The sequence below is a fragment of the Macaca mulatta genome, chromosome 19 (genome assembly GCF_049350105.2).
Source record: "Macaca mulatta isolate MMU2019108-1 chromosome 19, T2T-MMU8v2.0, whole genome shotgun sequence".
Taxonomy (NCBI): Eukaryota; Metazoa; Chordata; class Mammalia; order Primates; family Cercopithecidae; genus Macaca; species Macaca mulatta.
This window is the reverse complement of record NC_133424.1, coordinates 59409103-59436493: the sequence shown is the minus strand read 5'-3', so window position 1 is coordinate 59436493 and position 27391 is coordinate 59409103. Positions and strand designations below refer to the sequence as shown.

At 45.2% G+C, this 27391-nt stretch overlaps 1 protein-coding gene and 2 long non-coding RNA genes across 3 annotated transcripts in view; 2 read left to right on the top strand and 1 right to left on the bottom strand.

The window, feature by feature from the left end:
- ARHGAP35 (Rho GTPase activating protein 35) overlaps nucleotides 1-27391 on the bottom strand; it is a 147278-nt gene that overhangs the window by 42252 nt on the left and 77635 nt on the right. Inside the window, exon 3 of the mRNA XM_028839122.2 lies at nucleotides 25962-26106. Within this exon, the coding sequence (XP_028694955.2) occupies nucleotides 25962-26106 (145 nt within the window). The remainder of the gene's footprint in view (nucleotides 1-25961; nucleotides 26107-27391) is intronic.
- LOC144337235 (uncharacterized) lies at nucleotides 3908-14186 on the top strand. Its single transcript, XR_013410036.1, has 2 exons — nucleotides 3908-4452; nucleotides 13305-14186. It is a non-coding gene; the product is annotated as an uncharacterized LOC144337235 (long non-coding RNA).
- LOC144337212 (uncharacterized) lies at nucleotides 21872-23154 on the top strand. The gene is made up of 2 exons (XR_013410012.1): nucleotides 21872-22110; nucleotides 22451-23154. It is a non-coding gene; the product is annotated as an uncharacterized LOC144337212 (long non-coding RNA).

Genomic DNA, 27391 nt, shown 5'->3' with positions numbered 1-27391 from the left:
AGGAGGCAGAGCTTGCAGTGAGCCGAGATCACACCACTGCATTCCAGCCTGGGCGATAGAGCAAGACTCCATCTCAAAAAATAAAAAAATTAAAAATGAATAAATAAAATAATCTCATCTCTGATGATACAGCATGGCATCTGCTGGCATTTGTAAAGCAGTATCACAGCAATAAACCATTATTAAAGCATACTACATGGAGGACACCGATTAAGTCCCATGGGGGATACAAAAATTAACAGCACTGTCCTGTCCTCTTATGAAGTGATAGGAAGAAAAGATAAAGGTGAAACGTTAGATCACACTTAGATATAATAAAAGATAAGCTAAAAGTTAGGACCAGATGACTGCTAAACAGATGACACAGACAACTGGCACAGATTTCCACCGGAGGGAGGGCAAGGTCAACTCCAACAAGGATGGTCATCAGAGAAGAGGCACACTTTCAGATGGGGCTTAGAAAATAGATGGGATTTGCTGAGGCCAGTGTGGAGGAGTGAAGGCACAGAGGAAGGGAAACAAAAGAGAAGAAAGTGATGAAGGTGAGAAGGGGCTTGGACTAAGGTCGCACATGGGAATTTTCAGTTGAGAGAGTGCCCATTTTTAAGGCACCCCACACAGATGCGCTACCAGAACAAGCAGCCAACAGTGTGTGCGTGCCAGCAAGCACTCACAACACAGCGTAATTTCCAATTAAAGGCAACAATTTTTGACCACAGGAAGTGCTCAAAATCATACTATGCTCTGAGTCACACAAGGTTTCCAGATAGAACCCCCACAGAAAAGTAAAGGAATCCTGGATGCTGAGAATCTCCCATCAGGGTAGCACGCCACGCAAACAATTCATTGGAATTCACCACTCACCACCCTCCCAAAGCAGGCCCAGGAAGAATGAAACAGAAATCTGCTTTCTTTTCATTCTGAGCAAATAATTTTACTAAAAAAGATACAATTTTTTGAAAAGGGCTAGACTGAAAAGGATTAGGAAGCAGCAGCAAAACGGAAAAGATGAGGATGCAGTGAGAAGAAGGATTAAGAATGAGAGGTTGAGGCCGGGCGCAGTGGCTCATGCCTGCGAACCCAGCACTTTGGCCGAGTGCAGGTGGATCACCTGAGGTCAGGAGTTCGAGACCAGCCTGGCCAACATGGTAAAACCTCATCTCTACTAAAAATACAAAAATTAGCTGGGTGTGGTGGTGTGTGCCTGTAATCCCATCTACTCGGGAAACTGAGGCAGGAGAATCACTTGAACCTGGGAGGTGGCGGTTGCAATGAGCCAAGATTACACCACTGCACTCCAGCCTGGGTGACAGAGTGAGACTCCATCTCAAAAACAAAAACAAAAGAATGAGAGGTTGGCCAGAGTAACGGAGAAGCAAACCTTTCCCCATCAGAACCTTCCCCACCCTTGTCTACTGCCTGGGTGTGAGGCCTTATGCTAGAATTTCTGTCCTAAACACAAGAGCGTAAGCTATAAAACCAGAAATTCCATTTGACACATGAGCTGGCTCTGAGACTCTCCATTATTCTTCAAGGGCCTCAAGGTAAGAGACACTGTCACATATTCACAGCCTTTCCAAGTGCCAACACCATCACTAGCCAGTCTTGGCAAGGCAAGCCAGGACACTGGCTTCTTGCACAGGCTCTCAGAAACCCTAAGCTGCTCATATAGCAAGACAGGGGGGAATCCCTTCAACTCCTGGGTTCTTATCTTTAAAATGAAAGAGTTAGGACTAGAGGCTTTTTTAAAAAACCAAACTTTTATTGAAAGATAATACACATTCAGAAGTTTACAGAGAAGTATACAGTGATGGATTTTCACACAATGACCACATCTGTGTAAACAGCACCCACAGATCAAGATACAGAACATCCCAGCATTCCAGAAGCCTTTCGCGCCCTCTGCCAGCCTCTTCTCCCTCCCCAAATCCACAATCCCGATTTCTTTCTCTTTCTTTCTCTTTTTCTTTCTTTCTCTTTCTCTCCTTCCTTCCTTCCTTCCTTCCTTCCCTCCCTCCCTCGTTCGTTCCTTCCTTCCTTCCTTTTTCTCTTCTCTCTCTCTCTCTCTGTCTTTCTTTTATGAGGCAGGGTCTCACTCTGTCACCCAGTTTGGAGTGCAGTGGCATAATCTCGGCTCACTGCAACTTCTGCCTCCCCAATTCAAGTGACTCTCCTGACTCAGCCTCCTGAGTAGTTAGGTCTACAGGTGTGCACCACCACGCCCGGCTAATTTTTGTGTTTTTAGTAGAGACGGGGTTTCACCACATTAGCCAGGCTGGTCTCGGACTCCTGACCTCAGGTGATCCACCTGTCTCGGCCTCCTAAAGTGCTGGGATTACAGGCATGAGCCACCATACCCGGCCACTATCCTGATTTCTAATAGCACAGGTAGGTTTTCTGGTTTTCTGTTTTATAGAAATAAAATATACAATATGCATTCCTTTATTTCTGGCTTCTTTTATTCAACGCATCCATGAGATTCACCCATGTTGTAGAGAGGCGGACTGGATGACTGTAAAGCAGCTGCAATTCTAACACATTTCCATTTTACCACTACCCTAATACACAGCTGATGGAGGTGCTATATTGGAGAGCATTTTGGCAATATTCTTTAAAATATAAAATGTACATATCCTTCCATCTGCCTATTCCATTCTGAGGTATCTGTCCTATAGATGTACTTGCATGCACACGTATGTGTGTGTATACATGTGTCTACACATGTATAGATAGCCAATGCAGTATTATCTATATTAACAAAAGACTGAGATGATGTCTTTTAATAGGAAACTGATTAAATAAATCATTATATAGCTGGCCGGGTGTGGTGGCTCATGCCTGTAATCCCAGCACTTTGGGAGGCCGAAGTGGGTGGATAACCTGAGGTCAGGAGTTCGAGACCAGCCTGGCCAACATGGTGAAACCCCATCTCTACTAAAAATACAAAAATTAGCCAGGTATGGTGGCAGGCACCGGTAATCCCAGCTACTAGGGAGGCTGAACAAGAAGAATTGCTTGAACCCAGTAGGCAGAGGTTGCAGTGAGCCGAGATCATGTCATTGCACTCCAGCCTGGGTGACAAGAGTAAAACTCTTGTCTCAAAAATAAATAAATAAATAAATATCATAAAATAAATTAAAAAGGAGATTTTTGGCTAGGTGCGGTGGCTCACACCTGTAATCCCAGCACTTTGGGAGGCCGAATCACTTGAGCACAGGAGTTCAAGACTAGCTTGGCAACATGGCAAAACCCCATCTCTACAAAAAATACAAAAAAGTAGCCAGGTGTGGTGGTACATGCCTGTAGCCCCTACCTGGGAGAATCACCCGAGCCCAGGAAGTCAAGGTTGCAGTGAGCCGTGAGATTGTGCCACTGCACTCCAGCCTGGGCGATGGAGTAAGAACCTGTCTCAAATAAATAAAATTTTTTAAAAAAGGAGATTTTCCAGAATGCTAAATTTATTTTACTCAAACAACTGTACTTCGTTTAAAAATAGCAGATGTAAGAATAAAGATTTTACTCCTTTTCCTCTGGAGAATCACACAAAAGCAACCAGGAGAATGAGAAACAGAAATATCACCTATTTGACAAAACTGGAGACATCTGTGACCTCAATCCCCAATATGTGAGTAAAAACGGCCAAATCGGCCGGGCGCGGTGGCTCAAGCCTGTAATCCCAGCACTTTGGGAGGCCAAGACGGGCGGATCACGAAGTCAGGAGATCGAGACCATCCTGGCTAACACGGTGAAACCCTGTCTCTACTAAAAAGTACAAAAAACTAGCCGGGGTAGGTGGCGGGCGCCTGTAGTCCCAGCTACTCGGGAGGCTGAGGCAGGAGAATGGAGAGAACCCGGGAGGCGGAGCTTGCAGTGAGCTGAGATCCGGCCACTGCACTCCAGCCTGGGCGACAGAGCGAGACTCCGTCTCAAAACAAAACAAAACAAAAACGGCCAAATGCTGTAAAGGTCAAATGAGGGCGTGGGAAAGTGATGAAAGAGAATGCCTGTTGTTACAGATGTCAGAGAAGGCATGCAATTGCAGTTCTCAAAAGCAAACGCTTCACTACCAGGGTGCAAAACCATTGTTTCAAACAGTGGGAACTGGTTCAGGGACTCCTGACTGAGCCTTCCTCAGATCCCATCTGGTGTGCAGGATCATACACACAGGTCCAATGTGCAGGAAGCGGTCTATCAATGAGATGGAGCAACAGAGAGCAACTGCCTGGAGCAGCTCTCCGACGGCCAGTTCCAGATGTCTGAGGAAAAAGCCTCGCAGTGTCATCCACATAGAAAATATTTAAGGAACACTCTTGCTAAGCTAGGCCCTCCTCCCATAGTATTCTACAAATTTGTTAAGACTAGGAAAGAATCTTCAAAGAGAACTAATTTTAAAAGGATCTGGCACACACTAAACCATGCGCTTAAAAATGATTAAGATGGTGGCCAGGCATGGTGGGTTGGGCCTGTAGTCCCAGCTACTCAGGAGGCTGAGGCAGGAGGATCGCTTAAACCCAGGTGTTTTGGGCTGCAGTGAGCTATGATCGCACCACTGCACTCTAGCTCCCTCCTCAGGGTTCTCATTGTATTTTGAACATAAAAAATCTCCCTCCTTCTATACCTATTCTCCCATTTTCATTTCCTAACTCCTAATAGCAGAGACCATGCCCTATGCGTTATCTTCTGGCCTGCTGGAGAGGTTCATTAAACATCCTCATTGCATGAATGTGAGAAGCACAGATCCTGAACTAACAGTCAGGTGTGTTCTGATGCCAGCATCAATCACCTTGCCACTGTACCAAAATGGTTACTATGCCCAACCTCACAAATTTATTCATCCTATTTAGATGAACAAATCATCTAAGCCACACATTTAACAGTTTAGTTATTTATTTATTTTTGAGTGATCCTCCTGCCTCGACCTCCAGAAGTACTGGGATGGTCACTGTGCCCAGCCCCACTTAACAGTTTAAATTACACTTTTTAAAAACGACGGGCCAGGCGTGGTGGCTCATGCCTGTAATCCCAGCACTTTGGGAGGCTGAGACGGGCGGATCACGAGGTCAGGAGATCGAGACCATCCTGGCTAACATGGTGAAACCCCGTCTCTACTAAAATACAAAAAAAATTAGCCAGGCGTGGTGGCGGGCACCTGTAGTCCCAGCTGCTCAGGAGGCTGAGGCAGGAGAATGGCGTGAACCTGGGAGGCGGAGCTTGCAGTGAGCCGAGATCGTGCCACTGCACTCCAGCCCGGGCGACAGAGTGAGACTCCGTCTCAAAAAAAAAAAAAACAACAACAAAGGATGGTACCATTTGAATAGCAGTGTTAGAAAATCTGCTTTGGCCGGGCGCGGTGGCTCATGCCTGTAATCCCAGCACTCTGGGAGGCCGAGGTGGGCAGATCACGAGGTCAGCAGATTGAGACCATCCTGGCTAACACGGTGAAACCCCGTCTTTACTAAAAATACAAAAAATTAGCTGGGAGTGGTGGCGGGCGCCTGTAATCCCAGCTACTTGGGAGGCTGAGGCAGGAGGATCCCAGGATCCCTTGGACCCGAGAGGCGGAGGTTGCAGTGAGCCGAGATTGTGCCAGTGCGCTCCACCCTGGGCAACAGAGCAAGACTCTATCTCAAAAAAAAAAAAAAAGAAAAAAGAAAGAAAAAGAAAGTCTGCTTTAAGAATAGCTAATGATAATTTGTAATTGTAAGATGAGAGCTATACATATGCCCCAAATGTTTAGAAACCATTGGTTAAACTTAGGAAGATACATGCACACATAAAATACTGTTTATCATCATCATGCCTGTTTAACAGATGAGGAAACTGAAGCTTAGACAGCGTAAGTCACTTGCCCCAGATCACACAGTTACTGGGTAGCAGAGCTAGGCCTGGCATCCAAAGAGACTGACTCCATATGGCTGCTCTTAACCACACTGATGTATTACAGTCTGAGCAGCCCTCAACCAAAATGCTTGGGACCAGAAGTGTTTCAGAATTTGGAATATTTGCATATACGTAATGAGATATCTTGAGGATGAGGCTGGGTGTGGTGGCTCACGCCTGTAATCCCAGCACTTTGGGAGGCCGAGGCAGGAGAATCGCTTGAACCTGGGAGGCGGAGGTTGTAGTGAGCTGAGACTGTGCCATTGCACTCCAGCCTGGGTGACAGAGTGAGATTCCCTCTCCAAAAAAAAAAAAAAAGATATCTTGGGGATGGGACCCAAACCTAAACACAAAATTTACTTACGTTGCACATATACCTCTTACACACCTTATACACACAGCATGGAAGGTAATTTCATAAAGTTCCTTTTTTTTTTTTTTGAGACAGGGTCTTGCTCTATCACCCAGGCTGCAGTGCAGTGGTGCAATCTCAGCTTACTGTGGCCTCTGCCTCCCAGGCTCAAGTGATTCTCTCACCTTAGCCTCCCAAGTAGCTGGGACTACAGGTGCACGCCATCACACCTAATTTTTGTAATTGTAGTAGAGATGGGGTTTCTCCATCTTGCCCAGGCTGGTCTCAAACTCCTGGGCTCAAGTGCCTGCATTAATCTCTCTAAGTGTTGGGATTATAGGCATGAGCCACTGTGCCTGGCCTCGTACAATGTTTTAAGTAATTGTGTCCATGAAACAAATTTTGACTGTGACCTGCCACATGGGGTCAGGTGGGGAATCATGTTGGTGCTCAAAAATGTTCAGATCTGGGGCATTTTGGCTTTCGGATTAGGGATGCATGACCTGCATTGACCCTGTCTTGCTAAATGATGGGCATATGTGGGTGTAGCATGAAGGCTCATTTTTACCTAAAAAAATCTTTCAAGAGGAAAAATATGAGAATCATACAGCAATTACCATTTTTTAAAAAGGAAATCATTTTTTTCTTAAATGGTTTAAAGGGTTGCCCAGTAATCTAGCTTGTGTTATTTAAATGCTGAGTAAGTCCTTCCCTTCAAAGATCACTCTGATGATAAAGCATAAAGCTTCCTGCCACAAATACAGGAAGTATGAAATACTGCACTCCAGCCTGGATGACGGAAAGAGACCCTGTCACAAAACAAAACAAAACAAAACACACTGTGTGAAATTACCTTCATGCTATGTGTATAAGGTATACAGAAACATAAATGAATTTTGTGAGGCTAAGATTAGGAAGATACTGTTGGTCTGACATAACTGCTGCCAAGAAGGCTGCTGAAAGGCTGGCTGCGTGGGGGCAATGGCGACTCCTCTCAGGCTCTGTCCGTCATGGACAGGGTGACATGAAATAATGCTTATCAGTGTTAGCTATCCTCATCATTATTGTTATTCAAACAGTTACTACCACATCCTTGCCATCTGATTATGTTCACCTCTGCCCATTCAAAAGTTTTCCAAACTAGACAAACTTATCATTAATACCTATACTTACTAAAACGCCCCACTATCCCCCCCACCGTCAGGAGTTGTATCACATGGACAGGGGTGGCTTAGAATCAAGGACTGTTGCATTGAGTTCTGCTCAGGCTGGGTCTTTTGCCTTCTTCTTCATCTAGTGTTAGTGATATTGAAACGACAATAATAAATACACAACCTACTTTTTCAAGTCAGACCCTGCCAGAACTATGCCTAAGACTATCCAAGGCTCAAAAGAATTTTGAATTTACCCAGATTCAGGGTCCTTCACTGGCTTCACGGGTTACGGAGAAGTAAGTGCTCTCCACAGAGAGCCCAACCCCAGGAAGTGAAACACCTCATTATCGATTAAGCCCAAACGATGGCTCCTGACAGTCATAACAGAAGAAAAGGTTTTCTGTTGTGGCTTTTAAAACAAAAAACAGATCACAGAAGAGAAACACTGATTGTAGTTTCAGTTATCAGGAGCTTTGGACTATGTACCAGAAAGATCTTGTTTCAACCAAATTGCAGCTTACATGAAAAGATAAATTGTGTGAGTTTGTTTGTTTTTTTTAAAACTGTTGGGAGGCTATGAATTTAAATAGCCAAAGGATGCCAGCCAAGAGTGAAAGAACGCAAACTGGGGTGAAATCACAAGGCCTTGCACCATCTTTGTTTGGAAAAGTAGGATTCAGTTGTCTGATACCCAGTCAGCTTACATTTCAAACAGTAAACCACCTGGGAGCCGGGCACTACACAAAGGCGTGAGCTCATCTCTTCAGACCATGGCTCTCAAGTGGCATTTGTCCACGTCTTCGTCCACCTGTCTCAGCCCTTCTGACTTTCAGTTGCCTCAATTCCCATTTCTACTGACCCAATTGCTCTGTTCTGGTCATGTGGACGCAAAGATCCCTGACGGAGGACTCTGGGGAGCCAGGTCCCATGGGGACACATGAATCAGGAAAGAAGGGGCCCCTGCCTTAAGGCTCTCAGGTGTTCTGATGCCTGAGTCGGTCACCTTGCCATCTGTCTTAGCTGCTTAGGCTGCCATAACAAAATACCACAGACTGGGTGGCTTCAACAATAGCTCTCTTTTTGTCGCAGTTCCAAGGGCTGAGAAGTCCAAGATCGAGGGGCCAGACTATTTGGTTTCTGGTAGAGCCCTCCTGCTGGCTTACATACAGACAGCCGCCTTCTCGTGTCCTCACATGGCAGAGGGAGGAGAGCAAGCTCCCTCCTGTCTCTTCTTCTAAGGAGTGACAGACAGAAACAGTATCCCTAACACAAGGGGACAGGTACTATAATCAAGGCATGTCTAGAGTGTGAAGTCTTTGGAAAGGATGGGAATGTGTTAGATGGGAGACAAAACAACATTTTAGGCAATAGGAACAGTGATTAACAATGACGCAGAGGCACAACACCGTGTGAAGGTGATAAGGAGTCCAGTGTGAAGGAAGACGGGCTTGGAAAGACAGGGTTGGATGGGAAGTGACCTGTCTGCTTACTGTGCTGAATTCTCCCAGCTGGGCTCCAACCTGGGCTGCCCCCACGCTGGAGTGTGCTACTCTACCCTTTCAAGTCTGAAGGAAGGGTTTGGTTGAACCCATGCCAGCAATATGGGGGACTGGGTATACATCCAGGGAAAGGAATAGCAGAATAGAGAAAGATTTGCAGAAAGGCAGCTAGAACAAGAACACACAAGTCCTCAAGGGCAAGGACTGTTCTCCACAGAGCAGCCAGTTATTTTATTAAACAAAGGCCTAAAAACTCTGAGTTTTTACCTCACTCAGAGTAAAAACCAAGCTCTTTCCCAGGAATGTCCTGGCCTCTGGATGTTTGCACTTGCTATTCTCGCTGTCTGAAAGGTTCTTCCCCAGGAAATGGCATGGCTCCCTCCCCCATTTCCTCTAGGACCTTCTCAAAAGTCACTCTTCCCCAGCCCTCCTTATCTAAAATGTTAACACTCACCCCAGACATTTCATACTCCACCTTTCCTGCTTCATTTTTTCCTTCAAGAGCACTAATCACTAAGGTTCTTTACATTTTACTTATTATCTGTCTCCTCCCGGGTTATAATGTACGCCACACGAGGGTGAGGATTTTGTCTGTTTTGTCCTATGCTGTATCACCAGCATCTTAAACAGTGCATGGCACATGGTATAAGGTGCTCAATATATACTTGCTGAATAGGCGAAAAAAGGACAGTGTCTTCACAGTCCTCTGGCTCTCTGGAGCCAGGCAGAGAAATAAATGCACAAAGGACCCCTTAAAGAGTGATGTAGGGCCAGGTATGGTGACTCCTGCCTGTAATCCCAGCACTTTGGGATCACTCAAAGTGGGCAGATCACTCAAGGCCAGGAGTTCAAGACCAGCCTGGGCAACATGGCGAACCCCCATCTCTACAAAAAATACAAAAACTAGCTGGGCGTGGTGGCGTGCACTTGTGGTCCCCGCTACTCTGGAGGCTGAGTTAGGAGGATCATCTGAGACCCAGGAGGTCGAGGCTGCATGCCGCGAGCTGAGATTGCATCACTGCACTCCAACCTGTGCGAAAGAGGGAGACCCTGTCTCAAACAAAACAAAACAAAACACAACACAACAAAACAAAAACAGTCCTCATAGTCCTAATAAGGTGGGCATTATCATTAGCTGCATTTTGCAGAGGGAGAACAGAAGCTCAGCGATGTGAAAGAGTTTAGCCAAGGTAAGTGGCAGAGCTGGGATTTTTGTTTGTTTCATTTTGGATAGTTTTCTTGTTAAGCATGTGGAAATATTTTGCACATCTGAGAATTACTGACTTCTTACATGCTCTTTTGGAGAAACAGCGAATAATTCATGTAATATAAACACAACTGCAGATTATTTTGCAGGAACTTTTTTATTTCTGGGGCTTACTTTTCATAAGATAAATAATAGTTCCTTCCAAATCATTTTGACAATTTATTTGGAGGATCATAAATTTAAATTGAACCGCACAATTAATGTAATAAATGACACAATCATTCAGAACTTTGAGTATTCATAGTTTTAATATTCTATTCTAAAAATGTATTTTTAAAAATGGATACATAATTATATATATTTACAGGATACATGTGATATTTTGATACAAGGATACAATGTGTAATGATCAAATCAGGCTGATTAGGCTATCCATTACCTCAAATATATATCCTTTCTTTGTGTTGGCAACATTTCACATCTTGTAGCTATGTTGAAATATACAATAAATTATTGTTAACTATAGTCATCCTACTGGGCTATCAAATACTAGAACTTATTCCTTCTAACTGTATTTTTACATCCATTTAAGCATCCTCTCTTAATCCCCCATCCCCTTCCAGTTGGGATTTTAAACCAATCGTACTAATTCCAAAGTCCATGCTCTGACCCGCCCTGCTATGACCTTAGGAATGCAGAAGGGAGAGCAAGTCACGTGGGCTACTCTCCCTGGGGAGACACCCATACTGGGTCTTGAAGACCAGGAGCCTCTGCATGAGGGACTCTGCAAGTGAAGGGGATAGCCAGCACAGGGGCCCGCCTAGAAGATGCATCTTAGATCATTTCAATAATAACACCAACAGCAGCAGCAGCTAATTGACTACTTACAACCTGCCGGTACTGTTATGAGGTCTTTAACATACTGAATCATCTCATGACTCAAAGTACCATCATTATCCCCATTTTATAGTCAAGGAAACTAACAATGGAGAAGTTAAATATTTGCTCATAAGCAGCAGGGCTGGGATTTGATTCCAGGCAGTTTGGCTTCAAGTTTGTCCTGTACATACTATATACTAGCAAGAAAAAAAAAAAGCCCATCAAAACACACATGGCACAAACATGCACATGCACACTCCCCAAGGGCACACCTCAAAAGTCCTCAGTTGGTTTCTCTTGGCACATCCCACAGTTCCTTTCGGTACAGTTGCATTCTGTACTTTCCCCATCCCCGCCCCCTGTCCTGGATGTATTTGTTGAGGCTGTCTCCCAAAGGCCTCTGATCTAATGGCAAGCATTTTCCCCTGAAGACGCTAGCATCAATTAGTGGTGAAATTTAAATCTGCCACGCAGAAAGCACTCTACTCATTTACCCAGGCAAATGAACTGCATCAGGGGGAAGGTCACAGCCTAAGTATTCTGGCAAAGGCCATTTGATAGAGGGCTTCCATTTGCAGCTGAGGAGCTGAGGGTAACCTCTGACCTGCAAATGATGAAGACAAACTGGTCCACAGCTGCAGGGCTCCACGTTCACCCTGTAAACGGACTGGGATAAGAGCCTCACTTCTTGACTAGCTCCCTTTCCTCTCCTCACAAACTGCCCACAAGGCTGAACCTTTCATTTTGGAGTCTTGGTGAAGACTTGTCTCACTGCTAGGTGTTCTTGCTGACACCTACTTATCTGTGCCACAAATGGCCAGCATTTCATCAGAGAGCACTGTCCTATGATGGCCAGCAGGTAAAAACCATGGGGTCTTCAAGATGTGTGTGAACCACAGTCTCAACGCAAAACCACAGAGAGAGCCACAGCGAGGTAATGGAGAGCCAGCCAGGACTCGGTAGATGGCAACGATCCAGCTGGGGCAAGAATGTGGTGACAGCTTTGGGGAAACCACACTCATCCTGCCAGAATCACTCCTTCAGCCCCGAAGACACAAAAACGCACCATCACAAGCTCAGTAACACAGAGAGATCCCCTGACTGCCTCTGCCATCAGCCTCGGAGATTATTACCCCTTCAGGGACTGATACATGCTTGGAGACATCATTTAAATCATTGTGTCCAACATGCTAAACTGAATTATTCAAAACTGCCTCCCTTCTAGGTATACACACCAATGTAAGTGCACACATATGTACACCAAAATTCATGTACAGGAATGTTCACAGCAGCACTATTCCTAACTGCCCCCAAACTGGAAAGTACCCAAATGTCCAGGAAGAGTGGAAGAAAGAAATAAATTGTGGAATATTCACATGAGAAAAGTCTACACAGCAATGAGAATGAATCATCTACAATCACACACAACCATGGATGAATTTATGGATTTAATCGTGTAGCTGAATCTCATAAACATAACGTTAAGTGAAAGAAGCCAGGTACAAAAATGTGCATTTGGTATGATTCCATTTTTAAAATACAAAAGCAGGCAAAAGTATTCCATACCATCGGATGCCAGGATACTGGTTATCCTTGTTGAGGGATGAAATGACGAGGGGGTTTTGGGGGGTAGCCGTCTTATGTTTCCTGACCTGTGCAACCAGTGCCCAGATGGGTGTTCTTTTCTTAGTGTGTGTTATACTTCAAGGAGAAGTTTTAAAAACTGCCTACAGACACTGCCCAGTCTCATCCACTACCGTTTTGGGGAAATGTCCCATTGGGATTTCCACACCACTGCAAGACAATGACGGGAGCTACCAAAATAATTGCTAACATTGACCGAGTGATCACTACGTGCCAGGCACTACTCCAAGAACATTACAAACAAGACTTAATCGTCGAAAACTCCCTTTGAAAGAGCTGTTATTTTCATTCCCAATTTGAAGGAACAGAAAAATGAGGCTGAGACAGTTTAGTTGTCTTGCCTATGGCTAGCCAGCTATTCCTGCATGGCAAAGGCGGGGTGTCAGCTGTGACTCCAAATTTCATGGGTTTAACATCTCATTAGGCTGGTGGAAAATGAGTTCACAGTACAAATGGAGAAGTCACATTAGACCCCCCAACTCTTCTTTTTCATGATCCTTTTTTGTTGAGCTCAGGCCACCTTTTTTTTTTTTTTTTTTTGAGACGGAGTCTCGCTCTGTTGCCCAGGCTGGAGTGCAGTGGCTGGATCTCAGCTCACTGCAAACTCCGCCTCCCGGGTTTACACTATTCTCCTGCCTCAGCCTCCCGAGCAGCTGGGACTACAGACGCCCACCACCTTGCCCGGCTAGTGTTTTTTTTTTTGTATTTTTTAGTAGAGACGGCGTTTCACCGGGTTAGCCAGGATGGTCTCAATCTCCTGACCTCGTGATCCGCCGGTCTTGGCCTCCCAAAGTGCTGAGGCCACTTGTTTTATAAATGTATCATATTCTGGATTTGTCTGATTGCTTCTTCCTGATAAAATTCGGGTGAGATATTTTTGGCCAGGAGGTACAACACAATGTCGGGTTGACCCGGTAGAGATACTGAGTGTAACTACTTTGGTAAGGTGGTAATACCCAGATCTTTGCATTATAAAGGTGCCCCCTTTGTAACTAGTAGTTAATGTGCTGGATAATATTTTGAAATTATATAAACAGCAAGTTTCTTTTTTTTTTTTTTTTTTTTTTGTTTTTTGAGACGGAGTCTCGCTCTGTCTCCCAGGCTGGAGTGCAGTGGCGCGATCTCGGCTCACTGCAAGCTCCGCCTCCTGGGTTCACGCCATTCTCCTGCCTCAGCCTCCCAAGTAGCTGGGACTACAGGCGCCCGCCACCTCGCCCGGCTAATTTTTTGTATTTTTAGTAGAGACGGGGTTTCACCGTGGTCTCGATCTCCTGACCTTGTGATCCGCCCGCCTCGGCCTCCCAAAGTGCTGGGATTACAGGCGTGAGCCACTGCGCCCGGCTAAACAGCAAGTTTCTTCGAAACTGTTCCCCAATTACTTTTTTTTTTAAGTTTTTAAAAATCAACTTTATTGAGGTATAATTTATATACAGTAAACTGTATCCATTTAAAGTATACCATCTGATAATTTTTTTTTTTTTGAGACGGAGTCTTGCCCTGTCGCCCAGGCTGGTGTGCAGTGGCACCATCTCGGCTCACTGCACGCTCCGTCTCCCGGGTTCATGCCATTCTCCTGCCTCAGTCTCCTGAGTAGCTGGGACTACAGGGGTCTGCCACCACTCCTGGCTAATTTTTTGTATTTTTGGTAGAGACGGGGTTTCACCTTGTTGGCCAGGATGGTCTCGATCTCCTGACCTTGTGATCCGCCCGCCTTGGCCTCCCAAAGTGCTGGGATTACAGGCGTAAGCCACTGCGCCCGGCCCGATAATTTTGTAATATGTAATACATGAGTGAAATTATCACAATTAAAATATGGAATACTTCCACCACCCCCAAAAGTTTTCTATTGTTTCTTTGCAATCGATTCTTCTTGCCATCCCAGCTTCCAGGCCACCACTGGTTGGCTTCACATTAGTAGGTTAGTGTGCATTTTCCAGAGTTTTCTAGAAAGGGAACCGCAGTTCATGGTCTTGTGTGTCTGGCTTCCATGACTCTCAGCAGCATAATTTTGAGATCCCACTGTTGTTACACACAGTGTACTTGTTCCCTTTAATGAATGAGAAGTATTCCATCGGATGGATGGACCTACTGGTCTATTCTCCTGCCGGTGGACATTTGGGTGGCTTCTAGTTTGGGGCTGTCATGAACAAAGCTGCTAGAAACAGCTGAGTACAAGTCTTAGTGTGAACTATGTTTTCATTTATCTTGGGCAAATACCTAGAAGTGGGATGGTAAGTGTATGTTTAGCTTTTTCTCCTTTCATGTAAGATAATGTGCCAGAACAAGGTTTGAAAGAGGCACTTTTCACACATAAGCATGAAAACCGAATGTGATATTATGATACACAGGTTTTTGTCTACAGTTCCTGGTTCCTAACTCCCACAGCCCTTGTTACAGTCTTTTGTTATAATGCTGGGTGTGTTAGGCCCCAAGGGCAGGTATCAGGAAACACAATCTCTCTCCTGTCCTCCTTTCACCTGCCACAAGGCAGGACTCTAATCGTACCCCACTTTTCCAACTATGAGTCTTAAGACCCTCCCCTGAGAGGGTCCCACCCTATACCCTGGGGGAAGGCATGCTGATGTCATAAAGCTTCCATAAAACCCAAGAGGACAGGGTTCAGAGAGCTTCCAGATAACTGAACACTGGAGGCTCCTGGAGGGTGGCATGCCCAGGGAGGGCATGGAAGCTCCACGACCTTCCCCTGTACCTCGCCCTACCCACGTCTCTTCATCTGTATCCCATGTAATATTCTTCATAATAAACCAGTAAACATAAGCAAGTGTTTCCCTAAGTTCTGTGAACTGCTCCAGAAATTAATTGAACCCAAAGAGGGGGTCATGGGAACCCCAACTTGAAGCTGGTCAGTCAGAAGTTCCAGAGGCCTGCACTTGCAGCTGGCGTCTGGGGATGTGGGGAAAGCACCCCACACATTTGGTCACAGAAGTCTTCTGTGTTGGTGATTGTTGTGGTGTGAGGGTAGAGGAAAAATGGGGTTGGAGTTTTTCCCTATACAACCCATCGTCACACTTATGAACTATAAAAGGATCTGTTTAACTTTTTAATAAACTGCCAAAGAGTTTTCCAAAGTGACTGCCCTTTTACACTCCCTTCGGCAGTGTGAGGATTCTAATTGCTCCATATCCTCACCAACACTGGGTCCTGTGTGTTATTTTATTCCCCAATAATTTTAAAATCCAATAATGTTCCTTGTCTGATGAATTATGCATTCGTGTGATTATATCTACCTCCCCCACTCCCAGAGACATGGGGGCAACCTGAGTTAAAAACAGTGCCCAGCATACAGTAGGTGCTTAATTAATATAAACAGTCAATAAATACTCGTTTAATGAACAAAATCTGCCATCCACCCCCACAAAAAACATGGTAAGTGAATTAAGCTTAATGCTATTAAAGAGTTATCTGGAAGTTTGTCTTCCTACAACCACGTGATCCTCTCTCTGGGATTTCCCCGCTCAACCAGGGATGAGAGGTCAAAGTTGACCTGATTATGTGTCCATCAAGGAAGTGCCCCTGGAAGGCAAATAAAGAAGGCACCATTTACATTATAGTCTCCTAAATGCAGGCAATGATACCCCAAGGTGGGGCTGTGCAAGCCCTCCAGCAAAGAGCTTTTGAAAATAAATGTGAAGCTGGGCTTAGCAGCCCATGCTTGCAATCTCAGAGACTAGTGAGGCTGAGAAGGGAGGATCGCTTGAGGTCAGGAGTTAGAGACCAGCCTGGGCAACATAGCAAGACCTCATCTCAAAAAAAAAAAAAAAAAACCAAGCCAGGCATGGTGGCATGCGTCTGTAGTCCCAGCTACTTGGGAGGCTGAGGCGGGAGGATCACTTGAATCCAGGAGTTCAAGGCTGCAGTGAGCTGTGATTGCACCACTGCACTGCAGCCTGGGTGACAGGGTAACCCCGCTTCTGAAAAAAAGTAAAAAACAAGAAAAAGAAAATAAACGTGAACTTCAGCTAAAATACTATGACAGGCAGGTGCTGCCCTGAGAGGCAGAGCCTGGGTTCTGTCACAGGATTTTATGCAGGACTCCTCTCAAGGTTTTATGCAGGGAAGGGAATATCAATGCTGCCACCTTTTTTCCAGCCAGACTAACCCCGAACTTTACTGACATTGAGGTCCTCCCCACAGTGACAAAGACTGAGATGTACCGTGACTCCTCCCAAGGGCCTACCACACCCATGTTCTTAGAGCAAAACACCATCTCTTATGGGATCATATATGACGGAGTGCCCAGAGCCAGGCCTAGGCCATATCAATGCTCAAGAAACGTGTATGGAACAGAAAGCGGGGTGAGGGAACGCAAGGGCAAACCACCTTGAGCATTATTACTTTCAATGCCTGCCAGGTCCTCCTTGACTTCAGGCAGCTTTTCATTCCAGAGGGACTAACTGAAAGTCATCTGCACTAACAAAACTGTGGCCTGGCAGTTATTTTTATAGAATAGTTTGAATACACCATAATTCAAGAGAGAAGATGGGTGCCTTCTGCCCCAATGAAACTGCTTCTCCCTGGGCACAATTTCTCCTACAGCACTTGTTGGAGGTGTGGAGGTTGGTCATCTCAGTAAGCAAACCAATTAAGAAACGACTGGGGCCAGGGAAATAATTTCCTCACTGTTGCCCTGCCCCCTCTTGCACTGCCAAAAGCAGAGGTTAAAAATCACAGAAACAGGGAACGAAGTCTGGCCTCACACATTATTCAAAGAAAGCATGCGTAGAGAATGCTATTTTTAGTTAAATAGCAAGTGAGGCTGAGGAGAGGCTGGGGGACCGGGAACACACGCAGCAGAGCCAAAGCGAGTGGGGCACTAAGATTCTGTCTCCAGAACGCTGAGACCGTCCCAGGTAGGCAGGCTGACAGACACTTGGAAGCTGTTTCGGGGGTTCCTCTGCTGTCAGATTTCTTGAATCCTAGGAAGGCTTGACTCAAATTTGGCCCCAAGACCCAGGATTTAAAACCTCAGTCTTGTGACCACCATGAGCTATAAAGAGTGTACTTTACCCTGAGAAATTATTCTCAGGAGGATTGTGAGCCGGCTCTAAAAGTAACCTCTCGCCCCATTCCAGAGAGGTACACTGAATTGAATAATTCTACTTCCTGCTGTGCATCGGAGAGCTCAGATGAGCTTGGCCAATGTTCTCTGTCATTAGGAGCCACACTGCTGCAGAAGGGAGCAGTGACTCCATTGCTTCAACCAATTTTCCACAAAGATGAAAACTGGAGGAAAAAAGCATTCAAGCTAGAAATAGAAAGTTAGTCTGACTCCTAAGCTCCCCGCCACCCCCCGCCTCCTTCCCACTCTCAGTGGCGGTCCCAGAGCAGCTGTGGCAGTGACATGCCCTCATCCAGCCTTTCCATGTAACCGGAGCTGAGAGAGTGAAAGTCTAATATCCTATTAGCACAGCAAGCACAGAGGATGTCCCTGGGCTGGGCTAAAAGCATCTGCAGATCAATCTGAAAGCTGTTCTACTCTCTGGTCATTTTTTGACTGTGTTCTGATTTTCAGAAATATGAACAAGGGTAAATGAACTGGTCAGAAAGCTCAGGAAAGAAGACAGGCGCAAATTAGAACCAATTTCCCTCACAATGTTAGAAGCTAACCTAAGAAGGGAAAATATGGGGGAGGAGTCTCAACACACCGCCCTGCTCCCCTGCTCGTAAACATCAGGAGCAGTAAACTGAGGTAAGAAAGTGATGATCCTTTTTCTTGTGATCTGTGTTTAGAAGGAGTTGGCACTTTACTCACAAACTAAGGGGCTGGGAGATGTCAGTCACAGGAACCTGCCACATGCCACCTCTGCAAACAAGGCTTCTCTTCCCACACTTCCAGACACCCTCCTCTCATAATAGCTCTTGCATCCTCTCCCCACATCAAAAACCAAAATGCAATTGGCTTGGAGGTGGAATTCAGAAGTGACGCCCAAGATATCATGTTCAGCTAAAACAAACAACGAGCTGCAGAACAGCACAGAGATGATCTCATACTCAGACTTTTCAATGTTTTGGGGGACTAGCATTAGCAGGAAGCATAATCCATACATTAATGAGATGACTCCTGGAGACTGGGATTGTAAAGGATTTTCACTTTCTGTCATACATATCTATAATGATTAATTTGTTTTACAGTAAGCAAGTATATGTATATTCCTTTTTTTTTTTTTTTTTTTTTTTTTTGAGACAGGGTCTTACTCTGTTGCCCATGCTGGAGTGCAGTGGCGTGATCTCAGCTTACGGTAACCTCAACCTTCTGGGCTCGAGCGATCCTCCTACCTCAGCCTCTGAGTAGCTGGGACTACAGGCACAGACCATCATGTATGGCTAATTTTTGTATTTTTGGTAGAGACAGGGTTTCACCATGTTGCTGGGGTTGGTCTTAAACTCATGGGCTGGAATGCTACTCCTGCCTTGCCGTCCCAAAGTGCTGGGATTACAGGCGTGAGCCATCATGCCTGGCCATATATTACTTTTGTAATCAGATAAAAAACATTTTTAGAGTGATGGGATAGTTCAAGTCCCGATTTATCACCTCTCCACGGCAAGGTTGTGGTCTCGCTCGTCTTCTCCACTTCCGCTGGCCATGACCTGGCTGTGCAGACAGGTGAGTGGGCAGCAGCAAAGGCCCTGCGGCATAAATTTCTTTCCTATCCTCATCTTAGCAGTGCAAACTCCCAAGCCCTGCCTTCACAAGTGATGATGCAATGTTTTATTTTCCAGGACAAGCCTTAAAGTGCCAAGGTACATGAAATGGACACAAAAACAGGGACACAATGACTTCTGACTTTGGACTGCTTTGACCAGGCCTGGTAAACAAGTTTCATTGGGAATGTTATGTCTAATCAGCTAGGAGCCCCTGCCTGGAATAGCACATGAAAACTGTGTGGTCATATGGCCATTCCCACCACGAGCAAGAGAGGGAGATGGGGTGAGAGGGCAGGTGGCAGCACCAGCTTTCCCTAAGGAACGTGCAAGCCCACCGTCTGTCAGTCAGAGTTGCAGAAAACACTAGCCCACAATTCATTCAATTATTCAGTACAACCCAATGGAGCCTGTAAGCCCAATTCATACGTGTGCCTTGTCCGGAGACGGAGGCAGCAGTCCCGCATCCACCACATGCAGGGTGCTCAACCCCCTGCTCAGCCAGAGGCCACACTCTGACATGGTCACAGGTGGTCCTGGAAGGGAGCCGAGGATGGTGAAGAGGTCCGAAGGGCACATTACATGAGGAGGACATTCTGCAAGACAACTGACTAGGCTTTTCAAAAAAGGTCATCATTGGCTGAGTGTGGTGGCACATGCCTATAGCACTCAGGAAGAAAAGGAGGAACGATCACTTGAGCCTAGGAGTTAGAGGCTGCCGTGAGCTATGATTGTGCCATTGTACTCCAGCCTCAGTGACAGAGTGAGACTCTGTCTCTTAAAAAAAAAAATCACATTATTAAAACAAACCAGAGAGGACTGTTCTGGACTGCAAGGGCCTGAAGGGGCAAAGCCAAGTGCAGTGTGACTATTAATTGAATCCTAGTACAAAAATCTCAGCTATAACATATAGTTTTAAGTTAAATGAATACATTTATTTATTTATTTATTTATTTATTTATTTATTTTTTTTTTGAGACGGAGTCTTGCTCTGTGCCCCAGGCTGGAGTGCAGTGGCGCGATCTCGGCTCACTGCAAGCTCCGCCTCCCAGGTTCACGCCATTCTCCTGCCTCAGCCTCCCGAGTAGCTGGGACTACAGGCGCCCGCCACCTCGCCCGGCTAATTTTCTTGTATTTTTAGTAGAGACGGGGTTTCACCGTGTTAGCCAGGATGGTCTCGATCTCCTGACTTCGTGATCCGCCCGTCTCGGCCTCCCAAAGTGCTGGGATTACAGGCTTGAGCCACCGCGCCCGGCCAAATGAATACATTTAAAAATGAATTATATGTGAAATGATACTACTGAATTAATGGTAATTTTTTTCTTTTTCTTTCTTTTTTTTTTGTTTTGAGACAGGCTCTTGCTGTGTTGCCCAGGTTGGACTGCTGTGGTACGATCAGAGCTCAGTGCAGCCTTGGAACTCCTGGGCTCAAACGACCCTCCTGCCTCAGCCTCTCAAACAGCTGGGATCACAAGTGCACACCACTATGCCTGGCATTCATGCACACTTAATTAATTAATTAATTAATTTGGAGACAGAGTCTTACTTTGTCACCCAGGCTGGAGTGCAGTGGTGCGATCTTGGCTCACTGCAACCTCCACCTTGTAGGTTCAAGTAATTACCCCACCTCAGTCTCCCGAGTAGCTGGGATCACAGGTATGTACCACCAAGCCCAGCTAATTTTTATATTTTTAGTAGAGATGGATGGGGTTTTGCCATGTTGGTCAGGCTGGTCTGGAACCCCTGACCTCAAGTGAGCGCCCACCTTGGACTCCCAAAGTGCTGGGATTACAGGTGTGAGCCACTGCACCCAGCCTCTTCTGCCTCATCTAAGAGGGCTATGTTAAAAAAAAGTTGAACACTAGCTTACCTCATACTCTGAATTATGTAAAAATAAATATATGTGCATGTGCAGAGAAATAAGACTACAAGAAACATCTCAAACCATTAATGGTGATTTTCACTAAGTAGCAGATCACGAATCTTTTGAGTTCCTCTTCACAGTTCTTGCCATTTGTCCAATTTCTACAATGAATGTGCTTTAATTTTATAAAGGGGAGAAAAAAGTTTTCTTAGGAAATAAGGGTACACAAAGACTCCCCTCCAATGCACACTAAGCTCACAGACACCAGGTTTAATTTTTCTTCTGAAATTTCATAAAAGTACAAACTAGGCCGGGCGCGGTGGCTCACGCCTGTAATCCCAGCACTTTGGGAGGCCGAGGTGGGCGGATCACGAGGTCAGGAGATCGAGACCATCCTGGCGAACATGGTGAAACCCCGTCTCTACTGAAAATACAAAAAAATTAGCCGGGCGTGGTGGTGGGCGCCTGTAGTCCCAGCTTCTAGGGAGGCTGAGGCAGGAGAATGGCCTTAACCTGGGAGGCGGCGGAGCTTGCAGTGAGTGGAGATCGCGCCACTGCACTCCAGCCTGGGCGACAGAGCGAGACTCTGTCTCAAAAAAAAAAAAAAAAAAAAAAAAAAAAGGCCAAACTAATGCCAACAAGGGGAAATATATGGTTATTTTTTTCTTGAAGAAGAAAGACGAAAATGGAATTAAGGTATTCCAGATTGAAAACCACTCATTCAATCAATCTTTTTTTTTTTTTTTAAAGAGACAGGGTCTCTGGCTGGGTGCAGTGGTTCATGCTTATAATCCCAGCACTTGAGGCCAAGGTGGGAAGATGGTTTAAGGTTAGGCATTTGAAACCTGCCTGGGCAACACAGTGAGACTTTGTCTCTACAAAAAATACAAAAATTAGCTGGGCATGGTGGCATGTGCCTGTAGTCCCAGTTACTCAAGAGGCTTGAGGCCAGAAAGGTGAGACTGCAAGTGAGCTATGACTGCACCACTGCACTCTAGCCTGGGCAACAGAGCGAGACCCTGTCTCTTTCTCTCTCTCTTTTGTTTTTTAAGAGACAGGGTCTTGCTCTGTTGCCCAAGCTGGAGTGCAGTGGCGTGATCACAGCTCACTTGCAGCCTTGAACTCTTGGTCTCAAGCAATTCTCCCACCTCAGCCTCCAGGGTAGCTGGGACCACAGATGTGTGCCACCATGCCCGGCTAATTTATAATAATCAATTAATGTATATGCTATATCGGGCTCTAGGGAGACAAGGAGAACAGAGAATCCCATTTTCAGGAAGGTGAAATTTGGCTGAGAAGAACTACCAGGGAGGTTAAATTCAAAGTGCTATTAGGGGTAGGAGCCTCTTGAAGAATAAGGATAAGTTCCAGAGGCAAAGAGAAGTGGGGGACAAATTTTAAACCACACAAGGGGAATGCCCTAAGGCAGAGAAATACTAAGAAATTCTGCTTGGTTCACATCCTTCTGATAAATTGTTTGCATTCTCGTAGAATAATTTTAAAATTAATACTTGAAGCAGGATAAAACTGAAAGAAACGGGTGAAAGAAGGGAGGGGGAGAGGGATAAAAAAGGAGGGTGGGAAGGAGGGCAGGGGATGATGGCATAGTAACAGTCCTGCTGTTCCTGAGTCTGGGAAGGAGGATTATGATTGTGGCCTGCATCTGGTAGGCAACAAAGAAGCAAGGATGGGTTTTCAGCAGATAAATCGTCATATCCATAGACTGGACTGAGAAGGTGGGTGATGGTGGGCAGCAGAGATGAAGTGGAGGGGACAGAGCAAAGGCACTGCTGCCCTGTGATGTCTGCCAGAAGTGCAAACCCAGAACCTGATCATGATGAAATATCCAAAAAAAATGAAAACAAAGCCAAGGCTGGGCACGGTGGCTCACGCCTGTAATCCCAGCACTTTGGGAGGCCAAGGCGTGTGGATGGCTTGAGCTCAGGAGTCTGAGACCATCTCTACCAAAAAACACAAAAAATACAAAAAAAAAAAAAAAAAAGGAAAACAAAGCCAAGCTGAGGAATACCCTACAAAAGAACTGATTGGTATTTTTGTTTTTTGTGTTTTTGTTTTTGAGATGGAGTCTAGCTCTGTCGCCAGGCTAGAGTACACTGGCGCGATCTCGGCTCACTGCAACCACTGCCTCCTGGGTTCAACCAATCCTCCTGCCTCAGCTTCCCGAGTAGCTGGGACTACAGGTGTGTGCCACCATGCCCAGCTAATTTTTTTTTTTTTGAGATGGAGCTTCGCTCTTGTTGCCCAGGCTGGAGTGCAATGGTGCGATCTTGGCTCACCGCAACCTCCACCTCCTGGGTTCAAGCGATTCTCCTGCTTCAGCCTCCCAAGTAGCTAGGATTACAGGCATGCACCACCAAGCCTGGCTAATTTTGTATTTTTAGTAGAGACTGGGTTTCTCCATGTTGGTCAGGCTGGTATGGAATTCTCGACCTCAGGTGATCCACCCACCTCTGGCCTAAGTTTTTATATTTTTAGTAGAGACGGGGTTTCACCATGTTGGCCCGGATGATCTCAACCTCTTGACCTCGCGGTCTGCCTGCATCAGCCTCCCAAAGTGCTGGGACTACAGTTGTGAGCCACTGTGCCTGGCCAGATTTGATCACTAAATATAACATATGGTCCCGGATAAGGTCCTGGACCAAAATAGTGTTTTGTCTGTTGCTACAAAGGAAGTTAGTGGGAAAACTGAGGAAATGAGAAAGGCTATAGATTAGATTACAGACAGATGAGTACTAGATCAATGTTGATTTCCTAATTTTGATAAATGCACAGTGGTTCTATAAGAGAATGTTTTTGGGAAATACCCATTGAAGTATTTAAAAATAAAGGTGCAGCGTGGGCACGATGACTCACACCTGTAATCACAGCGCTTTGGGAGGCCAAGGCGGGTGGATCACTTGAGGTCAGGAGTTTGAGACCAGCCTGACCAACATGGTGAAACTCCATCTCTACTAAAAACACAAAAAAAATTAGCCAGGTGTGGTGGTGCATGCCTGTAATCCTAGCTACTCAGGAGGCTGAGGCGGGAGGATTGCTTGAACCTGGGAGGCAGAGGTTGCAGTGAGTTGAGATCATGCCACTGTATTCCAGCCTGGGTGACAGAGTGAGACTCCGTCTAAAAAAACTAAATAAGTAAGTAAATAAATAAATGTAAAGGTGCATATCACACCTGTAACTTTCAAACATTTTATAGAGACAGATAAAGGAAGAAATTAATATAAAATGAGTGTCAAAAAAGATGCCACTGAAGCCCAGGCATGGTAGCTCATGCCTGTAATCTCAGAACTTTAGGAGATCAAGGTAGGAGGATCACTTGAAGCTAGGATTGTGAGACTAGCCTGGGTAATAAGTGAGACCCCTGTGTCTACAGCAGGAAAAAAAAAAAAAAGATGGACACTGAGAAACTGCTTTGGGTACAGAATGGACTAAACAAAGCTATAGATCTGTAATGATTATGCAAAGTGCTTTTTATTGAGATTCAAGCTTGGGGTGCCACAGAGAAAACCTAGGAAATAACTACAAAGTCTTTGGTGGGCTTCAACTTAAAAGCTTTCTTCAGGCCAGGAGCGGTGGCTCACACCTGTAATCCCAGCACTTTGCCAGGCTGAGCGGGGGCGGATCACGAGGTCAGGAGTTCAAGAACAGCCTGGCCAACATGGTGAAAACTTGTCTCTACTAAAAATACAAAAATTAGCTGGGCGTCATGGTGGGCGCCTGTAATCCCAGTTACTCAGGAGGCTGAGGCAGAAGAATTGCTTGAACCCGGGAGGCGGAGGTTGCAGTGAGCTGAGATTGTGTCGCTGCACTCCAGCCCGGGTAACAGAGTGAGACTCTGTTTCAAAAAATAAAAAATAAAAATAAAAATAAAATAATAAATAAAGCTATCTTCCCTGATTTACATCATCATAAATAAATATGAACACTGTCACTCAGCTTCACACGATGCTGCTGAAATTACCAGCAGAGCCTAGTAGGCTGTCCGCACCACACAATACTTAATACCTTTGTAGATAACATCAGAGTTAGAAAGAACAGATAGGAAGGCTGTAATCCCTACCTCAGTTTCAAATCAGTTTAAGCCTGTGTTCCTGAGCCCAACTCCTAATGTTCAAGAACCCACCTTAGTGAAACTGGAAGGTCAAAGGAACACATGAGAACTCAAATGAATAAAGCAAATGGTTTCAACACAAGTAAAACTTAGTTATTTCAAGAACAATGCAAAAAAATTTTCCAAGATAGTCTACCTTTGCGATAGCATCAGGTTGTCAGAGGAGCTGCATAACCAGAAGATATCCCAAACATCCTAATCATTTTCTTATCTCAGAAAAAAATCCTGTCAATACATGAGTCTCAGGCACCCGATGAATGCTAAGGGCTGTATTCATTTTACTAAACCAAAAGTATTATGTATCCACTATAGTACTGAGGACACGATAGCAAAACCCTCAAGGAGCTCACAGACCTGCAGGGAACACAGGCGGGCAGGCAACTGACAGAGTGTTGACGCTCTGGTGGGTGAGGGAGCACAGAGAAAGTGCCCAAGCAGTCACAGCTGCCACCTTGAGCATAGAATGGCTCCTCGTAGGCCAAGCCCTAATAAATGCCCAACGACAGCCTCAAAACTGCACACAAATGGAGAATCCACACATCTGACAGCTGTCGGGACTGCTCAGCTCCTTCTCCAAGAGCATCTCACACTCAACAACAACTGATTCCAGAATCTCCAGATGGTTTGGCCCTCCAGTAAGCATTCTGTAGACAGTGAAAGCTATAAACTGCTATGAGGTAATACTCTTACCTGTGGCTTCAATGTACTCAATACATCTTTCAATAAAAATGGGGATCGGCTTCTCTGGAGTCACGACAGTTGTTAAAGGCACCCCAAAATAGTTACTCTCCCAGGTTGCCTTTGTGATGGATGGCCGGGGTTTGGGCTTTGGTTTCTGTCCAGGAAAGAGAAAAGGAAGCACAAAAACAAAGTGAGTATCAACATGTAACTTAACCTTCAGTAAGGCTTCTAAAGGGGAAGCAGTGGTATAAAAACTGCTAGAAAGATGTCAAGAAGTGGCTGGATGTGGTGGCTCACGCCTGTAATCCCAGCACATTGGGAGGCCGAGGCCGGTGGATCATCTGAGGTCAGGAGTCCAAGGCCAGCCTGGCCAACATGCTGAAACTTATCTCTACTAAAAATATAAAAATTAACCAGGCGTGGTGGCGGGCGCCTGTAGTCCCAGCTACTCTGGAGGCTGAGGCAGGAGAATTGCTTGAACCCAGGAGGTGGAGACTGTGGTAAGCCGAGATTGCGCCACTGTATTCCAGCCTGGGCGACAGAGTAAGACTCCATCTCAAAAAATAAATAAAATAAAATAAAATAAAATAATTTCAAGAAGGATTAAAAAGACTCGCTTGGCTCATTTCATTAATTTTAATTTTCTATCTTCTGGCCTCTGAATACCACATAAGATGCCAGAAAGAGTCACACCTTGAGTATGAGACCACATTATTAGAACAAAGATGTTTATAAGAAGCAGGCCATGTTTATGTAATAAAATAACAATACGATAATTATCTACATCCTCTACCAGGGATGCTCTGGAGTAAACAGGAAGTTTTCCAAACACCCTACAACGATAATAGATGTTACATACTCAAAGATAGCTAAAATCGTTTAAAAAAAAATGAAATGGAAAACAGATAATTTCCTCTTTCTAGAAAAGACAGCAGGCATTCTGCTAGGGCTGATAGCCCCACATGAGAACGTCCCTTGATACATTAGCTTGGGGTCAATTCTCAGTTGCATCCATATTAGGAAAAGGTAAAGTCAACTAATCAAACAAGACAAAGTATTTTTTTTGTCTATTTTTTCCCCAGTCACCTTCTTCAAGAAGTACTAGCAGCAGCAGCAGCAACAGCAATCACTTGAGAACTTACTATGCACAGAGTAAGTTCCAAATATTATTATTATTATTATTATTATAATTTTGAGACAGGGTCTCCCTGTGTTGCTCAGGCTGGAGTGCAGTGGCACAATCACAGCTCACTGCAGCCTGGACCTCCTGAGCTCAAGCGATCTTCCTACCTCAGCATCCCAAAGCTGGGACCACAGGCATGTACCCAGGCTAATTTTTAAATTTTCTGTAGAGATGGGGGTCTCACTATGTTGCCCAGCCTGCCAAATATTATTTCTTTTAAACCTGATGACACTCCATCTTACCAAGGAAAAAACGT